The sequence below is a fragment of the Corvus brachyrhynchos genome, unplaced genomic scaffold, assembly GCF_000691975.1.
Source record: "Corvus brachyrhynchos isolate BGI_N302 unplaced genomic scaffold, ASM69197v1 scaffold80, whole genome shotgun sequence".
NCBI lineage: Eukaryota > Metazoa > Chordata > Aves > Passeriformes > Corvidae > Corvus > Corvus brachyrhynchos.
In genome coordinates this window covers 13,783,611-13,808,775 of record NW_008236769.1, presented here as the reverse complement: position 1 = coordinate 13,808,775, position 25,165 = coordinate 13,783,611, and the positions used below count along the sequence as shown (strand labels likewise).

General features: G+C 35.9%; 2 protein-coding genes across 2 annotated transcripts in view; both read right to left on the bottom strand.

Annotated features, from left to right (window-relative positions):
- Positions 1 to 1,550, bottom strand: part of LOC103625648 (transmembrane emp24 domain-containing protein 11) — a 6,976-nt gene extending 5,426 nt beyond the window's left edge. Inside the window, exons 1-2 of the mRNA XM_008645108.2 lie at positions 1,198 to 1,550; positions 224 to 324 (exon numbers count right to left, since the gene is read on the bottom strand). Coding sequence (XP_008643330.2) covers positions 224 to 324; positions 1,198 to 1,519 — 423 coding nt within the window. The 5' untranslated portion in view covers positions 1,520 to 1,550. The remainder of the gene's footprint in view (positions 1 to 223; positions 325 to 1,197) is intronic.
- Positions 1,551 to 4,940: 3,390 nt separating this feature from the next.
- Positions 4,941 to 22,812, bottom strand: SPON2 (spondin 2). Its single transcript, XM_008645107.2, has 7 exons — positions 22,715 to 22,812; positions 11,793 to 11,855; positions 10,768 to 10,993; positions 10,191 to 10,414; positions 9,724 to 9,915; positions 8,550 to 8,724; positions 4,941 to 6,481 (listed from the first exon to the last, which is right to left on the bottom strand). The coding sequence occupies exons 3-7, from the start codon at positions 10,988 to 10,990 to the stop codon at positions 6,303 to 6,305; spliced, it is 993 nt and encodes a 330-aa protein (XP_008643329.1). The 5' UTR covers positions 10,991 to 10,993; positions 11,793 to 11,855; positions 22,715 to 22,812; the 3' UTR covers positions 4,941 to 6,302.
- Positions 22,813 to 25,165: the final 2,353 nt, after the last annotated feature.

The window sequence follows — 25,165 nt, the reverse complement described above, 5'->3', positions numbered from 1 at the left end:
TGCAAAAATTGTCCATACACATAATTATCAAATATCATCATTTCTGTTTACTTTGCTAGAAATCACAGGGTCTTATATCTTTCAGTATCAAAATACTGAACTAGCTGGTAGACTATAGATTTACTTTTTCCCCATAAGTGTCTTTTATTTTTAGATAGTGCTGCCTACCAGTGCCAGAAGTCAAGTCATAAATCCTACAGAAACATTCATAAAGCACTTCTACCTCACCAGAAGGACTTGTGACAGTCACAAACATTCCCAAACCAGGAGCAGATTCAAGAAAGTCGTGTTTATGTATATCCCAGCGTTGTACTTTGTAATTCCCTGAATAAAAACATAGATAAATATGTTAAATAAAACATAGCTTAATGTTAAATCACTACATCGCTTTTTCAGGAAAAATATAAAGATATATAATTAAAAATAAAATATGTATTTCATGTGTTCATGATTAAAGTTGCTCAGGGGCACTTTATAACAGAGTGAAATGCAGTAAGTTTTTACTACACTAGAAAATGTTCTGAAGTACTACAAAAAATGGTTAATTAACAAGAAAAACTTTCTGATTACTCCTAATGTTCTGGAAAGATTAGCCATTGAGACCTCCAAAAGCATAATGTGCTGTACTCAAATTACATTTTATGGATTGTCTTTCACACTTATAATATTCTTTCTTTAAAAAAAAAAAAAAGGATTAATTTGTATTATTTTTTACTGTCCCCTTGAAATCTTAAATTTACAGTCTTATAGATTAATTTAATGTGCTTCTGATATCAGAGGTGAAATGAATCTTTACTACATCATGAATTGTCTCTTTTCAGACCAGCATTTATCAAAAAAAGTAACTCTCCCATTCATATGGGGAAAACCAGGTTACATAAATTCTGATATGAATGAGTACATCAGTCAGAACGTGCAGAAGCACACATGGAAGCAGCAATTCCACAGCTGTAGAATTAAAAAACATGCTTTTTCTTTATTTAGTCAGTAAAGCACTCTGAAAACCTGCATTTCTTTGTGTGATGGATACACACAATGTTTGAGAAGTTTAAGACTAATCCCTGTTGCAGAGAGTTATTTTCAGTGTGCCCTTTTCTGTTTTTTTACTGTATTCATCAATCACAGAAATTCCTGTTACATTTCCAGTTAACTTTGGAACATAGGTTAGATCATCATAAAGCATTGACAGGTACCTACCAACTACCAACGTGTCGCTAGGAATATCTTCAATTATGCATTTCTCTTCTCTTTCTCCGATGTGAAAATACAAAGCAAGTGAAAAAGAAATCCAAAAGTTCATAAGAAATCCTATTAATTTGCTTTTCATGTTTTTTGTATATCCCTGCTGTACTGCTTTTGAATATAAATAGTTACATACAAATGTCTGTAGCCCTGTGGTTGTTCCTTGTTTGCTGCTTATCAGTGTATTTTTGAGAGAGAAAAAAATCTGTGAAAAAAGGCAGCTGGTGGTTACACATTTATAAATAACTACAGCATATCCTGGAGAATGAGATAGCATGGAAAAGACACCTTTTAAAATCTTTCTTCTTTCCCAGCATCTAGATTATAAATTAAAATTTATATTATACACTTAGAAGAGCATGAAACTGAAAGGGCCTCTCAGGTGCTTGAGATCAGTTCCCTAGATTACTGTAGGCAACTACATTGGCTCCCTCTTTCCATAAACTGCTTGATTTTCAACTTAAACGAAGTTATTATTTCCCATTTATTCTGGGTGATTATTCCAGAGTTTCACTCCTCTCTTATTAAGAAAGCTTTTAATTTCCATCCTAAATCATTGTACAAATGTATGCATCTGTATAAAACCCACAGGCACTACATAACAGAAGAACTATAAAGAAGTTGAAAGACCTTGAACAATGAAATAATCGGAAACATTAATGAATATGATACTACAGGGAAAAAATAACAACACTAACACTTTCAGAATAAGAGTTTTTTATATAGGAATGACTATTTCTTAAATACTTCCTAATACATTCTCTGAAGAAAGTTACAGTGTAAGTCAAACAGTGATTGAGGGTTTTATTTTTATCCTTTGTGCTATTATAGGCCAATGTGAATGTCTGATTACAAACTTATCTATCACTCCAATGTTCCTTGTCCTATAAACTGAGATCACTGGGTCTGAAAGGTTGGCCTCAGTTTCAGAGGAAACACGGTCATTTTCCAGCAGGGAGGACCCACCTGTGGGATCATTTCAAGTCAGGAGGACCCATCTTTCCTCATAAAATTTATGTCATCCCAATTGCGCAAGAACACGTATTTTTCTAGCATCAAGGAAGAAGGGTGGACAGCAACTCATGTTCAATATCTGTGACCTAAATAAAAATTTCAGGATGATAACTCTTACTGAATTATTTCACATCTGCAAAAGAAGGACTGATTCATGTCTATTGACCTTCACTCCACCTGCCATCTATGAAGTTGTCTCAATAAATAAATGTCTGTGTAGCAGTGGCACAGGTTTATGGCCATCTTAGGTTCAGTCCATTGCACAGCACGAAGTATCTTCACAGAAGTTGTAGTAGAAGTATTAGTGCACCTCCATAAATCATCCATCAGCATCCCCATATTGAGAGGCTGTCAGACAAAGAGAACTGATTCCTTACACATTACTTCTTTGACTCCATAAGGTTAAGGATAGAGGGATAAAAATTGCATCTCATCTCTGTTGAATCTTTAGGAATGTTAAGGGTGATGTTACGACTTCTTTACTACTTTAGCATTTATCCATCAGAAATAAGTTTAGATTATATAGGCTCTCATCTTATCATTGGACGTTTGCACCTCTACCACTGGAGATGTTGACTGTCATGCACCTGCATAAATTCTCATGCCATGCTTATACCAAGTATAGGTTTGTCTGCAGGTTGTGAGCTATTTGACCAGTCATATTTTTAGCTTTTTATTGACTACTTGAGGTTTCCAAAATTCTGAGTTCCGATGGTAGAACACAAGATATAGAGGGTGACACCACTTTATCCTTCACTCTGCCCAGACCCATTGGGACAGACATATTCCTTCTGTACTTTTGGGTAGCAAGTGCTAGCATAGTAGGGCTGCTGGACTTAAAGGAAACAAAAATATTTCAATCTCTGGGTAATCAGGTTGTTATGCAGCATACTGAGAGCTTTCTTTTGTCTCAGGCATTCCCAGTACCTGTCAATTGTCATGGGCACAACTTCTGCATACTACAAAAATCCCATTGAACAAGATCTGGCTGATGTCAGAATTGCTGTATCAAGTGTTAGATTTATTTCTTGAGCATGTTAAATATTGTCGTGGAATAGTCTGAGTTACTTTATTATGTTGGATTGTTCATGAAAGATCAGATATTCCCAATGTACTTTAATTACCTGGGACTGGGAATATAATTAAATGAAGCTTTTTGCTTCAGATACTCTCAGATCTTTTGTTTGCAGACTTATTCCACTATAGGAATTTAGTTCGATGTTGATTATTTTTGCAGGACCACAGTTTAATTCAGTGGTGACTTTTTTGCTGCTATACTTACCATTAATCACATCTGCCATTCTGCAAGAATATCAGCCAAGGCATCAAAGCTGATTCTTTCTATAAAATATTCTTGAAAAAAACCCTCTCTTTACAAATCCATTTCAAGCTTCTTCCCAAAGTGCTTTTTGAGATTAGCTTAACCCAGGAATTAGTTTGCCTATTTCCTTCCCTAAATCTCATGTATTTAGGACCACAGCATCTTGGCTGCCAACCATCTGTGACATGAGATACAAGGGAAAAGGAAGGAAGAGCTTCTCTGTGTTTCTTCCTGGCCCCAAAATTTTTAAGGGAATTTCAAGACTGCTGAAACTAAAAGCTACAAAGTCCTAGCAATATCCATGCATGGATCATGTATCTCACTAATCAGTTTAATAAATCAATACTATGAGAAATGCGCTCCATCACTAAAATATGTTTCATTCACTGCATCCACAGTCTTGCCAAGTAATGGCTCCATCCCTGTGGTTTGCAAAGGGAATATCTGGAATTATATTTATGGCCAAGGAATATACAGCCATAGGGGCATCCTTAAAGAATATCATATTTACCAAGATCTCCTGAAGTTACAGCTTACAAGAAATGCCATAACTGGTCGGATGGGAAACTTCTGTTTTTGAAGGAAGCCACAGTGAATACTCATGTATGTAAACACTCTAAAATAGCAAAGTTATATATCACTGACTGGAGTTTTCTGAAGTGTGTTGGCCTGTTACATATTCCCTTTCTACTCCACCTCCTTATCCTTTCTCCTTCAGTGTCCTTTGGAAAACCTCTGGCTCCAGGAGTTTGAGCAAACACTGGGACTCCTCCACTCAAAGTATATCTTGTAGGACTGAAATCCCAGATTCAGATCTTGTATACAATTGCAAATGGAGATATTCTTTTACTGGACCTGGCCCTTTGTTTATTCTGGGCATGTGAAGAAGCAAAACTGTAGTATTTAGAGAACTTACAGGAAAGTACATCAAAGGATCCTTGTAGATTTTGAGTTTGTTTTCCCTAAGGCATAATTTAGAATTGCATCTGGTACCTGCCCAAAAACTTTATTGAGCTTAATTTGTCACTCGACAATCAATTTGGAATAAGGTCCTACCCTCTGAGAATATTTAAATATATATTTCAATATATGCTTATGTTTTCTGATATGATGATAAATGTGTAAACATGCAGTAAATAAGTGCAACAGAAAACACAAAATGATTAAAACTAATATAAAAAGAAGAAAGAAAAATATTGACGATTAACTAAACACAGAATAGTGTAGTAACACTATTTCCGTTGTAGAGTGGAAATTGGGGGAACTTAAAAAAAAAGGTATAATAACAGGAGTAACTGAAACAATTTTGAACAACAGACAACAGGGAATCTGAAGAATGAGAGAAGAGCAGAAATTCCTACACTTAGTTCTAACAACTGTGTGTTTATTAGCATTTGCAGGACCAGTGAAGTCTAGTCTGATAAAGTTTCAAATTTATTTTTGTCTTTGCAAGATTTATCTCCTGGAAAAAAAATACAGAGAAATGTTTAAATGTTTCAGCCCTATGGAGAATACAGTGGACTCCTTTACAGACAAGAGAAATTATCTTGTATTCGGCATATTCCAGAAAGACCTACTCAAATCAACTCTCCTGTTCAATACCTGTGCTATACATCTGTAAAATTGCAGTGTGCTGTAAAAGTTTTGTGAGCTGACTTTATTCTATTGAATAAGTATTGCTCCAAAATTCTTTTCCGAGGTGGTAGCCAGAGCTCTTTATAAGCCATATGTTACATTCATTTTAGAACAGCTATTTGAGCATTAAAACTTGCAGTCAGGAACAGTTTCTGACATGTGTATTGTCATAGTTGTGTATACCTTAATTGTAGGTACTATATACACAAATAGCAGCAAACACATATAAAGAAACATGGACACATTTACTGCATATATAAGGTTAATGATACAATTTATGTTATGGTCAACAGCGTTCACTTTGAGATTAAAGTTGTTTTGTGAGGGACACACACCAACAATCAGTTTTTTAATCTCAGCCAACATTTTAAATTCAGCTCAGAGGTTTTCTACTAGTATCTACACTTCTGATTTTTTTTTTCTAGTAATTTTGTTGGCCGAGTGTCCTCATGGCAGTTATTCTTCTAACTTTCCAGAAGGAAAAAGAAAAATACATTTTCATATATTCAAAAGTCTCAAGACAAGTTTACTCAGTTCCATTATTGTCTTAACCACACTGCAAACATCTGGTCACTCTGATTTATGTAAGTAGTTTCTGAAGAAATGCATGTTAAGCAAGTTTAGAAAGACAACAAAAATGCCAATAAATTATAAAAACATAATTTAGAGCAAAAAACTATTTTCTAGGTATAAATAGCTGTATATAAACAAATTACAATATTTAAGGACGTTATTAGTTTAGATTTTGTGATTGAAAGATTTTTTACTGTGAAGTAAAAATGCAGAGTACAGTCTTTCCAAAGGTCTTCTTTTCTGCCACTAGAGGGTACTCCAAGAACTTAGAGTGCATTTGGAGGAAGGATTTATTTGGGGATTTTTGGTCTGTAAACGATCCAATATTGTTCTCATACTCAACCTTAGGAATTTAACCCCCCAAAATCTTGATATTAAACAAAAACTTTCAAAAGCACTCTAATACAGCTTTTCAGCAAAATAGTGCAGCGTATCCAAATTATAAAAAACATTGGTTGATGTAGTTTAGATTTAAACTTATCCTACTTTTAAATTATCTTAATTATTATATTTTATTTCAGACACAATTTTCTGGTTCACATCCTGTTTCTTCATCCAGATGTGGACAAGGCATTCCATTATTGGCAGGCTGAAGAAGTACAAAACGAGTTCTGATCTTGGTCCCTGTTTCTCTGCAAACCCCTCTGCAGAGACCCCAGGAAGACCACTGCGAAACCTCACAGTCCAGTGGTGTTTCTGCAATACACACAGCAAAGAGGTAACTTTACATCGAGTTGTACTTAAGTCAAATACACAGTTGGAAAAGCATTAAGGAATGATCATCAAACAGCATCCTTTCTTATACAAAATACAGGTGATATTAATAAAATCCATATGGTGTCTCATAAATTTAAAAAATAGTCTGGTTTCAGCTCCTAACCTCATCGGCTCTGGTATTATTATTGCAGTCTAGAGCCTGTCTGAGGTATTATATCAGTAGTGCAGCACATTATCTCTTGAATGAAAATATAGAATTCCTATAAAAGAAAACTATGCTTAAAATTATTGTACTCAAAAGATTGAATTAAAAAATGTTTGCTGTCAATTTTTATAACTCATTTTCCTTTGCATGGCTTACTAAAAACACTGGGATTAAAGCTTTTCTCTGGTTTATCTAGGTATATTTATATTTCTTTGCAAGTAGCTATTGTTCCTATAGTTGTTCATATGAAATTCCATTTTATTTTTGGTCCAATTTGCTTTAGAAATAAAGAAAATTGCCATTTTTTAATCATTAAATCAGCTTGTTGTTTTGTGTGTGTGCTACTCTTTGCCAATAAAGATATTCTGTCAGTAGAAGCTTTCTAATGCTGAAAGGATTTTCAATATAGTTTTCATTTCCTGCAAGAAAAGAAGTTAGAAATTCTATCTAGCAGAAGTACTATTCATAATGTATGCATCTATCTAAAATAAATATTATAAAAAGTAGGTGAATATTCCTTAGCAGGTTAAATTAAAATATTGCTTGTCACAGGAAGTTGCATGAAAACTGCCTGTTACAGCATTTGTGGGTAGAACAAGTGTGCACAAGCCCCTCTTCAAATGCCACACTAAATGTGTGACACCTGGTATAAATTTCTGGTATTACAGTGAACTCACCACTTTCCGTTGTCATCACTATGTTTCTAGAGGGAATGAGGGACACTGCTTGACCTCTGGTAATTAAATCTGATCATTTGATTCTGGAATAAGTTTCTAAACAGGCTGATTTACTGGCTCATGTAAAATAAAGTGGGAATTTGTGATTTAAAATGGTTTTTGAAGTACCGTACTCTAAATGCAGTTTTAATTTTTTTTTTTTAATTTTGGCCCTGAACAGGGCCAAATGTTCCTTTCAAATGTTGTGGGAATGACATATAACTGTAAATGAGATGTGTAGCACTCATTTTGAATATGTCTTTTTTACTAACAGAGATACATTAAACAACTATAAATTGATAAATACATTTATTAAAGTATAAATAGCACATTAACTGTGTAAAGAGTGAGCTTTATTTTAGTGGTTGTGAGGTGACCAGCACAGTGCTAGGGACGTGCAATCTTCAGACATTCTGGAGAAGCTCCCGGAACATCGCAACTATTTTGGGAATATATTGCTCCCTTTGAGCAAATATTGTGTTAATTATATATTTGTTAATACAGAGATTTGAAAATCACCCTTACGATTGACTTGAGTCAGTAGGTTGCATGTCTTCCTGCCTATTCAAGATTATTAGCTAATATTTTTGAGAAAATAAAAATTAAAAAAACTTTATTTTTGTTGTCAGGATTTATGTTTCTATTGAAAATATGTCCAAACCAATTGAATTATATAAATTTTTATTGCACATAACTGCTAAATTCTGACCCAGAAAGAGACAACAGTAATAGTTCTTGGCTTCATTATCATGTAAAACCTTAAGGATGAATATTTACTTCAAAGTTGCAAAGAGTTTGGGAACTCTGATTCTGATCAAGTGTCATTTGTTTCTCATAATATTCACTGATCTACGCTGATACAAAGGCTTGGGTCGCTCTTACTGTGGATATAACCCAATCCTTTGAACCATAGCTCAAATATGCAATCCCTTACTTATTCTTTCAGGAATTCTCTTTTATGTCAACTGCCTTGTTTTATTTCCCATTTGTGAGTCTGGAACTATTCCTATGCAGATAGGAGAATATTCTGCCTGATCGCTTGTTTCATTCACATCACCTGCCAGATTTCCACATATTTCTGAGTGAATGGAAATAGCAGAATTGAGAACATCTACTAATCACTTACCTGAGACAGTGTCTGTTATTTCATTGCTTTTAGCTGGAAGATTAATAAAAGGTGCAGAAAGACCCAGCTGGCTTTTCTTTATTTTCACCATTGTTACTTGAGCAATTGGTGGCAAAATTTTGAGTTTGGGATAATAAAATGAGTTTGCTGGGTGATTTGGAGAGGAACAAGTGATCTGTGAAATAAAAAGGGGACTATTAAAGAAACTAAGAAGGTAACAGTAAAATTGTGTTTGTAAATCATGCTAATACTTTTTGGCAAATAATTTGCATACAACTAGTTCCTATGAACCTCAGTTCACATAACTATGATGGTCATCCCAGAATTTTTATGCAGAATACTAGAGTGGATACAGGACTGTGGTAGGAGGTACTGTGAACACAGTAATGTATGAAATGGTTTAGGAGAAAGAACTAGATGTTATTACAAGAAGAATACATGAGTGTTAAACAATAATATCAGGCATGCTGTAGTAGCTGTCATATGGATTTGAGAGGCCAAATGCTTCTCTCTTCCTTTCCTCGTTACTCATTAGCACAGTATTTATTGCTGGAAAAACTCACCTTTAAGAAAGGATTAACCGAATACTTATAGTATTTAAAGTATTTGAATCAAAATCCTTCGTTTGCCACCACTCTTAAATGGCAAAAGCAAAGTATGAGGCATAGAGAGGATGAAATGAGCAAAAGAGATTGAAAGCAGTGTCACCACATTGAAGTTCTCTGCTTTCCTTTAGGTCCTTTCCCTCAAATGTAACAGTTTCAGGTTTCAGCAGTGCTTTCAACTGAAAACTCCTCCTCACAGCAGTATTCACTACTAAGAATTTTCCGGGTTAGATATACATTTGGTGATGTCAGGACTTTTGTGAGTATTTTCATTTTCCCACTACTTTAAGGGTTGTTAAATATCATCTAAAAATTGTCAGCTTTTCCAGAAAATAATTAAAATGTAGAGACAAATTCTCATGAGCCATCTACGTTTACCTAATAAATTTCAAAGATACAGAAGATAAACAAGAGCAGTAGGTCTATCAGCTGTGTAATAAATCCATATAAAGAGAGCATCAGCACTCTCAAATACTGAAAATAGTTTCACAATTAAAGAATAATTTTCTTTAAAAGGGAACACTCAAAATATAGCAGTATGAAGTGCTAAACTATGTACATGCACCCACCTCTGTAACTGTGTCCTGTGGAATAGTGGCAAAGTTGGGGGAGGAAAATGTGAATCCACTATCAGTTCCAGCATCATATGGAAATAGATCTACGGATACTTCCTCCATCCAGTGGTCTCCTTCACAGAGATTTAGGCTGTCAATACCCACAAACCAGTCGGGGCTCGGAACAATTCGTACAACAAATGAAACCTATGAAAAAATGAAACAAAATGATCCATCAGGATTGCATCACTTGCTTTGGAATGCTTCAGTCCTGCTTATAGTAATTTTAACTCAAAGTTAGTGGAATAATGTCATTATGCTCTTTTACTTTATAGAAGCTGTACAGTGCTCTCTGCAATGTGACATGCTTTTTAGTAACTCTTTTTCATTATATTATTCCTACAAGTGAGAACTCAAATATTTAATTTTGGTTACTGGTGACATAAAATAAACTTTTGAAATTAATATGTACATTTACTTACTAAGGGATGTCTTGGATGCACTTCTAATTCAGTAGAGGTTTGTCCTGTACCACTGGAAATTGCAGGAGCAGAGAAGATTCCATGTACACTCTGAATTTTCTCTCCAGCTTCTTCTATTTCTTTCATTAATACCCATGCTTCACCCTTTTCAGCAAAATCACGTACACCATTGCTGGCATATTCATCTTTTTTCCACATGCTGTAGTCAGAACTATGAGTAACACCTATTTGAGTGAATACATGGCATGACATAAAAGTCTGATTTAGAATGTCCCTATTTCTTCATTTTCTTTGTTTTATTTCTGAGGTCAAAAAAATATGTATAAAATTGAGTGAACACTAAAACATTTGGCTTATCGCTGTTTGTTTCAGCTGTAGCCAATTGAAAACAGAAGTCAATTGAAAACAGTTGAAGATTTTTGAAAACATTGTGGATGCTTCAATAACTGCATTTCATTCTTAATAACTTTGGCTTTTTTTTTCCTTTTTCATTAGTTATCTGACATAACTGTTAAGAAAAAATTGTCATATTGGTCAAGAGACTTATCTGCTCTTAAACTGGACATACTTCACTTACCTAGCAAGGATGACCATTGTGCTGGGGGCCTGTAAAGTGGATACTGCTTAGGAAAAGCAATTTGACTCCATTTCCCTGTGAAGATTATCTTGTACTTAGCAAGTTCCTCTGCTGTGCAAAGAGAATCATCCCCCACAGGCAGGCTGCTGGCATAACCCAGTATTGTTACAAGTACTGTCCAGATAACTTTACAGGAACAGTAGACAAACATCAGGTTTTCCATTCCCTTCCACACGAAAAGAAAGAAAAAAAATGTTAGCCATATTAGTCACTCTAAACTCAAAAATTAATAACAGTTACCTAATAAAATGTAATGTGGCATAAGCTGTAAGCAAAGAGAAAGCAGATATCTGAAACACTAAAAATTGTTATGCTTCTGAAAACATTACTATACTGCTTTCAGATTTGTTATTTCCATGCTATATACTACAAACCTGTAACTTTACCTGGGACTAGTGTTTCTAATGAAAATGAAAATAAAAATGTCTTATCCTTGTCCATAGTACTACCTCAGAGAAAAATCTGTTTCTGATTTTCTTTTGAAATCTGATTAGAGTCACATCTTGATTTAATTAGAGTAGCAACTGTTTCTGTGGAAAACATTAGTGGTATATTTATTCTTCTAAAGATTAAATTGCAGGTTACTTTGCCAAAAGAAATGATTTATTTTAAATTCGTGTTCTACAAAGGCTGTTTTATAGCATAACATTTAAAATCAAATACATTTCATATTTATATAAATTACTTTGCTGTCATAATGTGAATTAAAAACATTGTAATTCCTTTAGATTGTTTGACACAGTTTTAAAAAATATATATTATTTTAAAGTTACTGTCATAGGTTGTGCAAATTTTCTTTTTAAATTAACATGGTAATTGCATCAGACTGTTGAATTCCACCAATTGTTTAAAATAACAGCCTTAAAAACTGATTTTTAAATGTTTTTGTCCTTTGAGAAAACTATACAAAGTTAAGTAAATCACTACTAATATATTAGTTTGTAAAAATAACTATGAATACTCACTAAATATTCCTCTGGAGCACTGGTAGGGGGAGAGCACCTGCTTTTGCTGGCAGCTGAGTTGGTCTGCAAGAGAAGACAGTAGGAGTCTTGCTATTTATGCCTGAAGAGGGTCCCTTTGGTCCAACAATTATTGCAATCTTTAGACTTTCCAGGTTTGCAAAAATCATGCCATCTTCTTGTTTGCAATCCCTTTGGAAGGACTAGCAGAGGTTTCCTGTCTGTCAGCTAGTTCAGGTTCCTTATCAGAAGACTGAGATGCCAAAAAGACAAAATGCTTTTAAAAAATACTTTGGATTCTTAGTAACAGTTTGAGTTTTCTGGTGCCTTTACAGTTCCCTGCTCTTATTAATGCCTCCAAGCTATACAAATGAACTGATTCCAACACTGAAATAGTTCTAGTGAATACTCTTTAAATGAGAAACATGTTTTCTTGTAAGTTTTATTGTCTGACAGATGCTCCTTCCAAACATTTACAGAGAGCTTGCTCACTCTCACACACCATATGTATGTGTTCAAATAAAAGGGGTGAGGCAGCTAAAAATGTCAAGAGGAGAAAAAGTTACATTTCATAATTGCACATACTCACACAGACTGTGTCTCCTGAAAATATGAATTAATTTAAAGTAGTACAGTGTATATTTTTGTGTGTACAGTGCTCTATGCTGGATAATGAAAGGGCTCTGTAACATTGTGGTTTCTTTGGAAAGAGGGGTTTTGGGAAGCTCGGAGATTTTTCTTAGCTGTCTTCAGAGTAAAAAATCCCAAATAAAAATCTCATTATTACAGTTAAATCATACATCCTTTGTATCACAGTATATATATCTGCATCACTAAAACTATTTAAATTGTTTTTGAAAAATATGTATTATAGAGTGACCCAATTAAAAAATAATGTTTAATCTTTATTTTAAGTTATTTTCAAATAAGGGAAAACAAGGGCTTTGTGCCAAACCTGTAAGGTTAACAAATGCTATTGTGGCTGATCAGCAAAGGAAATTCAAAATTTTATAGTGAACCATGAAAATAATATTTCATAGAGTTTTCTTTAGAAATTGTGAGGAACGTCACTTAAGTACTTTCCCAGATCTCAAACATGATGGTACAGCATATGGGAAAAAACCAAAACAATCCCAGTTATTTTCCAGATGCAGCTCCCAGGCCAGCATAGGTTAAGCACACGACATACAGCTTTAGTGACACAGTGTTGTCCACCAAACAACATGTCTGAGCTTTGTGGCACTTTAACTGGAAACTTCCCTCCCACCCCGTGGTAAATCCAAGCCAGGAGGTGAATAAACTGGGATGTCTGGATGGAATTTCAATCAATTATTCTGCTGACAAAATGGAATCTATTGCAGGTTTCAACATAGATGGATGCAGCACCTATAGGCACAATTCTTCTTTATCTGGATAGATGTGGGAATCCTTTAGCAGGTTAAGCCATCTAGGCATGGACATGACCTTTATTTCCAAGGTCTCTTCCTCCATCCTCTGTTAATGGTACATTTTCCATAATTGATTTCTCTTCCAGGAGCCAGACTCCACTAAGAAAGAGAGCAAAGAGCCTTCATGGATACTTTTATACAAGTTCTTTCAGTGTTTGTTGAAGGATGATACTTGAATTACATCCAGCTCACTCCCTCCTACGCACAGAATTCCAGACCCACAGGTTTCTTAGAGATTTTAATTTAATGACATCCAGCCCATGCATCCCTCTAGAACTACACAAAGGTCCCACAAATTTAGAAGTATATTGCTCAGTGTATTACTAAAACTACTTAAGGCTTGCATATTTATTATTAAATAGCTTTAAACTTCAGTAGGTTTTGTTGGCTATCATCACAGTTACTGAGCCAGTGAACTTCACATACTGAAACCTACTGTGGCACTGCCAGGACAACACATCAAATAAGAATGAAGCAACTATCTCTGGTTCTGACACAGAAATATTTAATATATCAGAATAACCTTTTCCTTTCAAAGATAAATTGCTGGCAAAAGGCACACCACCAGACTAGATTATTCTGGTTCCATGACTACGTGTTATGAATGTACCCAGGAACGGGACAATACATGCAGGCTGCAATCCCTGAATTGGCACTGGACTTTTCTCTGTTTACAGTGAGGGCTTTACCATGACAGATTTCTCAGGATTAAATTCTTCAGGACCTAGAGTCTCATTCTCATCTTAGTTGAATTCATAATGAAATCATTGGGCAAACTACTGTAAATTTATTTAATTATCTTGCCTCCCTGCCCCCTGAGGCTGAGTGAAGGGAGAAGAAAAAAAACCAAAAAAACATGCAGAGTAATGTTGTCAGAAAATCCTAACTTGAAGACTCACTGTCTTATTTCTTTAAATAGAAACTGTGCTAAGCATAATCAGTCTCTGACACTGTGAAGGACATCAAAACACCAAATGTGTCTCGTAGATGGGAAGGAAAAGAAAGAGCAGAAAAAAAGCAAATTTCCACTCAATGGATTACTTTCATGGCTGGGAACTACAGATGCCAAATTTCTGTGGGCCAGCAGTAGGGGAAAAAAAATGCTGTGGGATCAGAACCTATGCTTGCATTCCTTCTTCAGTTTTTATGTCACATTAGGAAGCTGCTGAAAACTCATGGTAAACTGGAAAAAAGAGCTTACATTTAGAAAAATTTGCCTCTGTCATAAATGTATTTTTTCTTTCTCTTTTTCAGCAAAATAGCTTTTGTTTTTCAAGTTTGTGTCTCTTAGGTACACCTATTTTCTATCCACATATATGCCTCTATGGACCCCAAATACTAGAGGGATTAGTCATATAAGGCTTGTTTTACTTAAGCATCAGTGCCAAAGTGTGCCTTGGGTTAAATTTTGCTTGCAGAAGTGTGCAACTTCTGCTGTTTCTTGTCAATATGACAACAGTTTTACAGTTCCTGCAGTCCTTACCAAGATTCAGAGGATGAAAGCTGGAAAGTATAAAACAATAATGGTGTCCAGATACTTTTGGTTTTTAAAGGTCAGTCATAACTTTGTCTAAAATAGTCTGTATTGTTTCTAATCAAAAATAATTAAAGAAACGAGAAAACAAGAAAAACCTACTTAAAAATACAGCAGTATCATCAATTTCTTGTTGGCTCTGGAATCATTTACACTGTACGAAAACATTTAAATGAGCATATTCAGGCTATCACACAGGAATATAGCACATTAACATCACGTAAATTCCACTTTGATTAGTCAGAGAATAATTTAGCCCTTTTTCTGGCAAGCAACCGGATTACCATGATTAGTTATGACTTTTCTATTAAACCGTAAGATTAAGAGAAAGGCAAATTTACAAAATGATTGATCTGAAGTTAGTTTGCCCATCTTTACTCAAAAGAGAATCTCCAAAAATTTTGTATTTATATTCCTGAGCTATCAACACACTTTTCAATTTTGCTCAAACAATTTCCATTCTGCTGATAAGGAGTATATGTGCAACTTTGATATTCACAGGCTGCTTACCATGCTTATGACTAGCTAGGATCTCTTTGTCTACCAAGAAAAACATAACATTGTATTACTTAAAAAGGATTATACAGCCATACTTTCTGTCCTGTAGTTACCATGGAGACACATACAATTATGGACACTCAGCAATGCCAAAGGCTTATATTAAGTCAAAACCCTCTAAGCTCTAAGTTGTAAAATCTCAGGACCAGAGTGGCAAGCAGCAGAACATTTTATGATGGAGAAATTGTGGTGTTGGTTTGGGAGCTTTTACAAAAGAAAGCATTTACATCGTGATATTGGATGGTAGAACAGTAGTGAAGGCAGCTTTAATCTTTATAAATCTTTTGGGATAAAAATTTACTTTGCAGATTAAGATACCTAAAGTAAGTACAAACATACAAACTAAATATGTACACTGCCACTACATATAATGGAGGTCTATTTATTTTCGATTATAGAAGCTAAAGAACTGTTCCGCTGACCCTTTAATCCATACCAATATTTGACCAAATTAATAACTGATGAGCAGTTCTCTGGTCTCCACTAGCTGTATTGATAAGCTCTCCATTGATCCTACCTCCCATGGAAGCATCTAAGTAACTGACCCAGGCATCTCTATTCAGGGGTCACTGAGAATTCAAGCCAAGATATAGAAAAGGATAAGGAAAAATACCAGTCTTCTTGACCACAATGACACTCATCAGCATCAAAAACCTTTTCTGTCATCTTCTGCATTCTTCTATCATTTGTATTAAAATACTTTCCAGTACTGAAACACCTAATACGTAGCCCAGCCCTAGCTAACCAAATCAAGGTCCCCCATGACAGTGACCAGAGGTTATGTTTCTTTTGTACCCTCTAGTACCCAAAGTGTATGACTTTTCTCAATAGTCATATGAACTCAGAAGTTGTCTTCCGCTGTAAGGTCAGAGCCATTTTCTCCTGTCTCACGACAGTCCTTCAGCATAATATGTAAAGCTTGTTCTTCTTGGCTCTCACAAACACTTCCTGATGACATAACCACCAAGGTTATCTATCCAATTCATCTGTAGCACAAACCATGAAGTCTTGTAATCTTCTTTATGGATAAAGAGGAGTTATCTTGGCAGCAATGAACTCAGTTGGAAACAAATAATTTAAATCCTCTCTGCCAGCTCAGCAGCTAAATCACAAATTGGGAGCCTCCTTCCCATACTGTGGCTAATGCTTACGATAGGAATGAAGCAGACTCACAGGGATTATGCATTTAGGCAGCTCCTTTATCCTGGACTTCATCGTCATTCAGCCCACTGCATACCTGTCAGCTGGTAGTGCCACTGCCTCTTTTTGTTTCCAGAGGCCTTTGCAGTAGGATATTGGAGAAGGAATTCATGCTATCTTTTTATCCATAAAAACTCCACAGATGTGAGGAGAGAAAAAAAAAAAAAAAAGGCTTCTTTGACCTGTTCATCAGATAGTCTAAGCTGTGGCTGAGGGTCAGCCTTCAGAGCACTGTGCTAACCTGTGGCATGCCTATACCAGCAGCTTCAGCTCCCTGGACTGTATAGCCTGTAGGACTCAACAGAACTCTGGAACAAGCTAGATGTTAGGAAATGCTGAAGACAAATCTTGCAGACCTGAGTTGAAGACTTACAGGGATCCCTGCTTTTAAATTTGCTTCAGATATCTGCAGGAAAACCTATAACTGAAACAAAAATTGCTCTGAAGGGAATCTAATATGTACTGCACTACAGTTTCATTAGAGTAGAAGACAGGATATTTTTGTGGAATTGCACACATGCACACACACAGTGTAAACCTAAAAGGAGAAGTTTTTTGATTACCATATTAATTCATTCTCTCATTCTTCAGTAAGACTGAGTAGACAGCCTGCACAGAAATCCCTGTGGTCATTTCAATACGGTATTTTGACAGATTTAGATTCTTGTTCTACTGTTTCCAATGGAAGTTTGGAATTTTTTTGTTGGACATTGTTTTTTTTTGGATGCTTTTGTTGCTGGTGGAATTGCCATATTTCTAAACCTTGAGTGCTAGTAAATTTGATGGTTTTCTGTTATATCACAGAGTATATTTAATATACCTGTCTATGCAAAGGTTTAAGAAGAGAACTGAAAACTGGCTATGGAGAACAGGGCAAAACTACAGCAGCATAGTTAAAAGAATAAAAATTAATTCTCATTTTGTGAAAAATATGGACTGCATCTTCCAGCAAGTCCAACCTTCCTATTATATCTTTCAATTCATTTCTAAAGTGAAATGAGCTTGTGCCATTAACATTTGTACTTCTTGCTTGCCTTTGAATTTCCACTGGAAAAATATTTAAACACTACAAAGCTACTTTTCAAGGTGTTGACTTTCTAAGACCAATTTGATGCTTTCTTTGCCTTGTAGAAATGTCAGTCCTTTATCTCTGTGGCAATACTGTAGGCCACCAAATTATATTTCTAAAGTAGTCGCCATCAACACCACTCTTTGCTTATGTTGTGTCCTGCTTCACAGTGAGTTTTGTTGATTTATCTTGTATTTTTTTCAAAGGCCTTAAATCTATTGAATGATAGCTGTGGAGTTATTAGAGTTACATCTTTAATTCATCTGAATAATGGGGTACTGAAAAAACTGAATTGGTCTTTTCTGGGAACTCATCCATACATCACAGTTTGCATAGCTCTAGTTCAGTAAAATCCATTAATTGCCACCATAGCACATTATCATTTTCACACCCCAAGACTGGTGAGGAGTCAATGCAGAATAAGGGTTGCATTGGAATGCGGAGTTGTATCCACTGTCAGAGTGGTACCACATTTTTGGGACTCAGGTGTAATTATTTACCTTCTGCCATGGAAATGATATATGAAAATCAGTAAAACTTTCCTGCTTACATGTATAATTCCGTTATCATTCCTTAGCTTGGTTATAAATAGGATCAGAACGTTTTATTCAATATTCTGACCTCTTTTAACCTCCATACAAGGCAGATATGGATGAACTTGTGTCAGCTCAGTGGACAGCAACCAAGTTTCATTCAGCCTGGAGAAGGGAAAGTGATCAAGGCAGCCTGATAGTAGCCTCCCAGTGCCTATAAGGAGGTCACCAAGATGAAGCTGGATGCTTCACAGTGGTGGGCCTTGGGAGGATAAGGGGCAATGGGCATATATTGAGGCAAGAAATGTTCAAACTGGATATATAGGGAAAAATGTTTTTACCATCGTAACAGTCAAGTGGTGGAGCAGTTGGCCCAAAGATGCAGGGCAGTCTCCCTCCTTGGGGGCTTTAAGATGAGACAGGACAAAGCCATGAGCAGCCTGATCGAACTTCAAAGCTGACCCTGTTTTGAGCAGGAGATTGGATAAGAGCCCTCCTGAAGTCCCTTATGACCTGAACTATCCTATGAACTTACATTATGAAGAAAATTTGTTTCTGCTATTACATCAATGCTTCAGGTAATTACAAGAAATCCTCACCTGTCTAATAATTTCATAAGTTCTCTCCACATCTGAGATTTATCTTTCCTAATAAAGGGAATGTAATTGTAAAACTAAGGTTTGTAAAGGAGGAGGATGTAGTGCTGATGATATGAATACATCTATGCCATACAGTGGAATTCCATGCAGAATTCCCTGAGTTAGAATGAACCAATCTCTCTCCAAAACTCGCTATACTAAAGTTAAATGAGGATGGAGAATATGGAGTGAATTATTTGACTGAGAGGTGGGATCTAAACATTCAGGGTGATACAACATAATTATGCTTCTTTTGGGTTCTGGGGAAAGCCCCTTCATATGCACATTGTTCAATGACAGCAGCTTTCACAGTGGTGATGATGTGCTTGTGGAGGGTCTCTGGCTGAAACCCAAATATTACTGAAGAGAACTAAATGCATGCCAAAACAGAGTTTATTATGGGAAGCCTCAAGTCTTTTGTGACCTCTTCACAGTAAGTAAACAGGCTTTTTTTACAATCTTTTATAAATGTTTTGAAACCAGCTCCTCTCAAATGGATTTTCGTTAATTAACAAAACTTCTAACATTATGCTGTCCTCTGTTCTCATTTAAACCCTTTCAGGTGGAAGGTTATCATAGATACATTGTGTTGCACATAGAAACACTTGGGTTTTTCACTTGGCTGTACATATGCCCCAATGCACAGAAAGAAACTTTCAAAAGAATTGCCAACTCTGACCGCCGAAAAGAAGTAGCTTTCAGGCCATACGTACCCAAGAGCACAAAAGGTTTTAAAAGTAGTATACAGCAGAAGAAGCAAGGCTATTAAATGTAAGACATTATTGTTTTTGACCACAGGCCAATATTACTTGTCTAAAACCAAAAGCTTGCTCTTCCCCAGAAATATTGAACAAAATAAAATGTTCTATTCGCCCTTTGGTTCTCAACAAAACTCAGGGGAATGCAAACTGTAAGAACAAGTATTTTCTAAATTGGTATTTTTGCCAGCATTGAGGAAAGTGAAATTATATTAAAAAAAAAAAAAGAGTTTGCTGTTTTGAAATTGAAGAAAGCAGCTGTTTAAATGGTAGGTTATATGACTTCTTGCAGTTTTTACTTCTGTTTCAAATCTCTGCATTATTAATAATTTTAAGTGCCTGAGTGTGAATTTTATTTATCAATTATTACAGTGAAAAAATGAACTCTACAACGAGATGACAAATTTAAGTTTTCTCCATTGTATTCTGCCTTAACTACAAATTAGGGATAAATTGATATAAATTTATATCTCAGGAAGCTGTACTGCTCATTTACTTCTTTTGCTTCTAAAAGTAAATCAGTGTCAAGCATCATGCTAGGACACACTGTATTGCTAGAAATGCTTAAATGGATTTTTAATTCTGAAGCACTGGTATAAATATGAATTAGCATCAATAGAAACACTCTACAATTATGTCAATGTGAACAGAATCTGAATCTGACCTATTCTTTTAAAAGATGTAAAGCTCATATTGTAATTCCTTTTGTCAATAGAAAAGTCATTGCCCAGACCACATTTTAATTAACCACCCTGAATTCCGTTTGCAGATTCAATTAAGGAAAGATATTATTTTTCACTTCTTGTCCTAATCTGTCCTTCAAAGGGACAGTGCAGTTTACTGATATCCTATCAATTATGTGTTCTGAGGAACTGTTCTAGCAATTGTTTGGACAACACTTCATAATTATGAATAAAATGCATGATTAGAAGAAAGGGAAAAATCCCAACATTAAAATGTTATAGTTATCCTTAAAACTAAGGGTAAATAAGCACAGAACTGGGGAAGGACTTCAGTAATCATGTATACCCTTTTCTTTCTGAGTCCCCACATTTAGTTTTCTATATGCGCAGTAATAGCCTTGTGCAACTGTTTTGACATTCCTAACTGTCTCTAGAATTGCTGAAATAGAAAAAGCCAGAAGAATCAAAACCAGAAATCTAAAACTATTGATTTACTCATCTAAATAGCAGGCCTAATACTCTGTAATGAGTTAAATGATTCCTAAATGTTTTGTGAATATTCAATTCCATTCAATATATATTCAATAATAGAGATCAAATTATTTTCTAGAATCATAGAAACACCACTTGGGAGGGACCTCTGGAGATCTCTTGTCCAGCCTCTTACTCAAAGCAGGGCTGTCACATAGCCAGGGCAGGCCAGCTCTGCCTTTGGCCGAGCAGTTCCTGAAAAGCACCAAGAGTGGAGATTTCCAGCACCTCCCTGCGTAACCAGTTCCAGTGCCACACCACATTCCTTGTGGGAGTTTTTCTCCTCGGCAGACTGAACCTCCCATGGTGCATCTACGGCTGTTGTCCCTCCCTACATCATCTGCCAATACTGAGGGGAGAGCAGGTTCCTTGTTTGCCTTGTTGGCCACTCCACTGATTAAATGTTGTCAGAAATTTGCCGACAATGCCCTGTTTTATCAAGGGCTCTATTTTTATAGTATACTGTAGTATGATATAAAGAAATGGCTTTTACCTTTTTTCAAGTGTGGATCATCTGCCTTTTCCCAAAATCCTGAATTCTTTCTCTAGGACTTCTTTCAACCTGGCTTTGATAATTACCAATACTCTGTCTAACATATTTCTTTTCTGTTGCATCTCCTTATTTTCATGTTCACTATTTTGAAAACTTTGATCATCCCCAGCAAAAATATAGATTTTTTCCTTTAATAATTATTCCAGTGTTATAAGAACTGATATAAATACAAGCAGTCATTTCATTGCCTCTGCAGGCAAGTAGATCTTTCCCGATTCTTAGCATGAGGTGCTACCTTTACAAATGCTAGCAATGGTAACAGTAGTGCCTATTTTTTCCCCACAACAATAAAGTGAAATAAAATAATGTATTTCTGATAACAGTAGTTTGTAAAATCTACTGTGAAATTCATACTAATTTCTGAAAGTAATTTTATTTTATATGCATGTTACATCACAAATCTCAAACTATTATCAGAGGAATCCAGTCATTTCACAGTATCAATTTTTTTGCACACTTTCTTTGTTGAATAAATCAAGAAAGTCCCACCATATACAGCAAATCAGGCACTCAGAGTTATACTTATTGCCAGCCATTAATCTCTTACCCCAATCCATTAGCACTTCAGCTAGAAAGTGTAATTCAACAGTTGTTAACAAAGCGAAGTATGGTGCAGATTTTCTCTATAAAGGTGATGCAGACAGGATTTAGGTTGTGCTTCTACAAAGCCTGGGATATTTGGATTTCAGTTCATGTTCAGTGACACTGACAATTATGCCAAAACAGGAAAAGAAGAGAGTTTAAAAAAGCATAATTCTTTATGCTCAGTTTACTGGGAGATTAATATCTTTTGGTGATAGTTTATGCTTTTATTTTCCAGGATTGCACTAGGATTACTTGAGGGTATATAGGACAGCACAGAACTTGGATAACTGTGTGGGAGCCCCCACATCCATGAATTTGTAATTTTGAACCACATAATTTATAGATTTTAAACAGAATAGAAGCTATACTTTGTTTACAATGTGTGTTACATGATAAATGCTTTCTTGGAAAACTGAAGTGTTTGATTTTAGCATCAAGAGATGGAAAAGCAGTCAAAAATTGAGGGAAACAAAAACCAACATTAGACTCTGCTCTTAAATCTCTTGTACTAACTAAAGACAAGTTGTCATCACTAATTAGATCAGCTCCAAGAGATTAAAAGCTTATTTTTTCCATGGTTTCTAGTCCATTATAATAGCTATTTGTCTCCTTCTACCAGCAGGATTGGCCAAATAAATTACTCCAGCCATAATTTACTAATGTTTCTGTAGTCATTTCTAAATTAGTAAGAGAGGCCCTCAGTCCCAGAAAGCTTATATAAAAGCATTTGCCTTTATGGGGTTTTGATGGGACTCTGAGGAGGTCTGAACCCTGAGGAAGGACCAGGTTTATCTGCAGAATGAACACCCCCCCAAACCACAAAAGTAATTCTAACCTCTATGTTTTGTTGGAGAACAGGCAACCCATTAAAATACACCAAATGCAGGTCTTCCGGATGATGCAGATGAACAAATGTTTGGAAAACAAATCTTCCCCCTGTATTCTATTTCCTTTCAGAATGAGCTCTCCTTCCAGATGCTCTGGAGCCCAGCAGCTTGCACTGCTTCCTGGGTTGCAGCAACCTCCACAGTCTCCCTCCGGGTCTCTAGGAATGTATCCTCTCCTTGACCTCCAAGGCTTGGCTGCAGATCTGCTCCTTTGAAACAAGCAAGCCATGTGCTTTGTCAGGAGTCCTTCCATGTGCATGCAGACATTGTAATCTCCTCCTTTTCCTCCCCAAAGTCCACCTGACACAAACTGCCACAGCCAGGAAAAGCAGAGGCAGCCCTTCTGCCTCTGCTTTTAAACCAAGCAAGAAAAAATCCCCAGCAACCACGAAATAGAGACTAAGCCAAGAAGAAAAAACTCAGTTTTGTCATCTGTCAGGCAAAAAAGCAGTCAAAATTTGAGGCAGCCTGGAGTGCTTCCATCTAAACTGCAAAGCCTTTCCTGGTTTTCGGGCTCAGATGTGCACCCTTTTCATTTTCCTACCTCGAGTAAGACCTGTGTTGAGACCTGGATTCATCAACTCTCCCTAAGCCCTGGTTTCTGGAGGGACAAGATGCAAATATATGAGCCTTATGCTCGTCCTCATCTTTCAGAGTCTGGATTACACCAACATAGTCCAGAATAAGGATGATATAACTGCTTGTATTGGGCAGTACAGAAAAGAGCAGGTAGATAGATCTTACAAAATAATTAACATATGTCCACCTATTGTCTGATCTTTCTAGTCACTTCTCACAGTTATTGAATAATTGTCTGTCCAGCTCATGGCACTGCTTGCTGTTGTCATGGTACCTGACTGCCTCCTAAAAGAATGAAATACAAGGTTGATTCTAATCTGTGCACATGGAAGACAAAGCATAACTTCAGAAAGTTTCTATTTCAGCAAAACTCAGTGAAAGAGGTGGCTATTACTAAATGTAGTATTTTGTAGGAATGTGTATGAGTTAAAGTTGTCACCTGAAGCAGGAACAGTCTCTGGGATGTGCCATAGAAGTCTGCTGGATGTTGGAAGAGAAAATAAACAAGAACTAGGAGTTGAAACCTTTTGGTAATAAGAGTGGCTCTCCCATAACCATCACTGTATTTTTTGCAAGCTCAGAAGCCTCCACGGTCTCTGTCATATTTCAAAAACTGTATCAGTTAGGACAATTTGCACAAAACTGAGGAATTCCAAATCCTGTTTTCTGTAGTTTATCAGCTTCAACTTTGATTAGCCATGAGAGACCTTACCTCTGCTGGGATTCGCCATGCCGTGTGATGCTGGTCCGTACCCTACTGCTCACTGCTTCTGTTTTCCACCTGTTTCTTGTTACCTTGTGCACTCAATAAACAAAGTAGACTCATCATATCTTTACAACCTTTCTGTTAGAAAGGCTTTTTCCTTGCTCATGTTTCCTTCAAATACATTGCAAATTCTTTCTGAAGTGACCTTTTAAATCCATTCGGATCTAGTATTTTTCATCCATTGTAGCAAATATCTTGGCAGACACCAAGTCATTCATGCCCAAAATGTCAAGGATCAATGTATTTTTCTACAGAGACTTTCTATATGCCATATGTGTGATTTTTCACTAAAAACCCCTGTGGTACTGCCATTATGAAGCCACTGATAGTATTTAGGATATTTATCAGCTTGTATCAGCCTTTAATGAAACAGATTTCCAACTCCAACCTTTGCTTTTCAACAACCATTCGTAAACTCCATACATTTCTGAGGGAATAAAGACCATTTATTAAAAAATCAAATTAAATCCCCATAGGTGGGTGTTTCCAAGGTCTGTAGACACGTTCATTTCACTTCCCAGTCTTCCCATTTCCCAAAGGAAATCCAAGACAGAGGCTTGAGAGATCAAACTGGAGAACATAGAATATGTCCCACCTGTTAGTATTCAATAAAGGGAGAAAGGATTTCTCCAGAGAAATACAATAGAAGTCTGTGGTAAAAGAACACAAAAATTATATTTTCCCTTTTAAATTTTAAATTTTTAAGTGGCATCCAAGATAAGAAGTATATAGATCAGCATACTAGGAAGCTTTGTTCTTTATAAGTGGCCTTCTATTTCCAAGGTGTTTAGAGATCCTCTTTTCTGCATAGCAGCAGAGGCAGTGTGGCTAAGAAATTGAACAACTGTGATTAAAATATATTAATCTTGTCCCCAAATGAGAATAATTTCTAGGAAATGTTATAAAATTAGCTAATTAAACTGTGAGTATTCTCACTAGTTATGAAGGAAAACTACAGATATATTAAGTATTTTCTTAGACAGGGTAATGTAGAATGTTAGGTTTGGACCTTGTAAATTACCTACCAAGCTATACTAATAATGTAAATGAAAAT

Bases quoted from the DNA above. Each gene is read 5' to 3' on its own strand.
- SPON2 (XM_008645107.2), bottom strand. From the start codon at position 10,990: ATGGAAAACCTGATGTTTGTCTACTGTTCCTGTAAAGTTATCTGGACA. The intron at 9,916-10,190 runs GTAAGTAAATGT...ATTTTTTCATAG, and splicing joins TGCATCCAAGACATCCCTTA to GTTTCATTTGTTGTACGAAT. The intron at 6,482-8,549 runs GTAAGTGATTAG...TGTGTATTGCAG, and splicing joins AATAACAGACACTGTCTCAG to AAACACCACTGGACTGTGAG.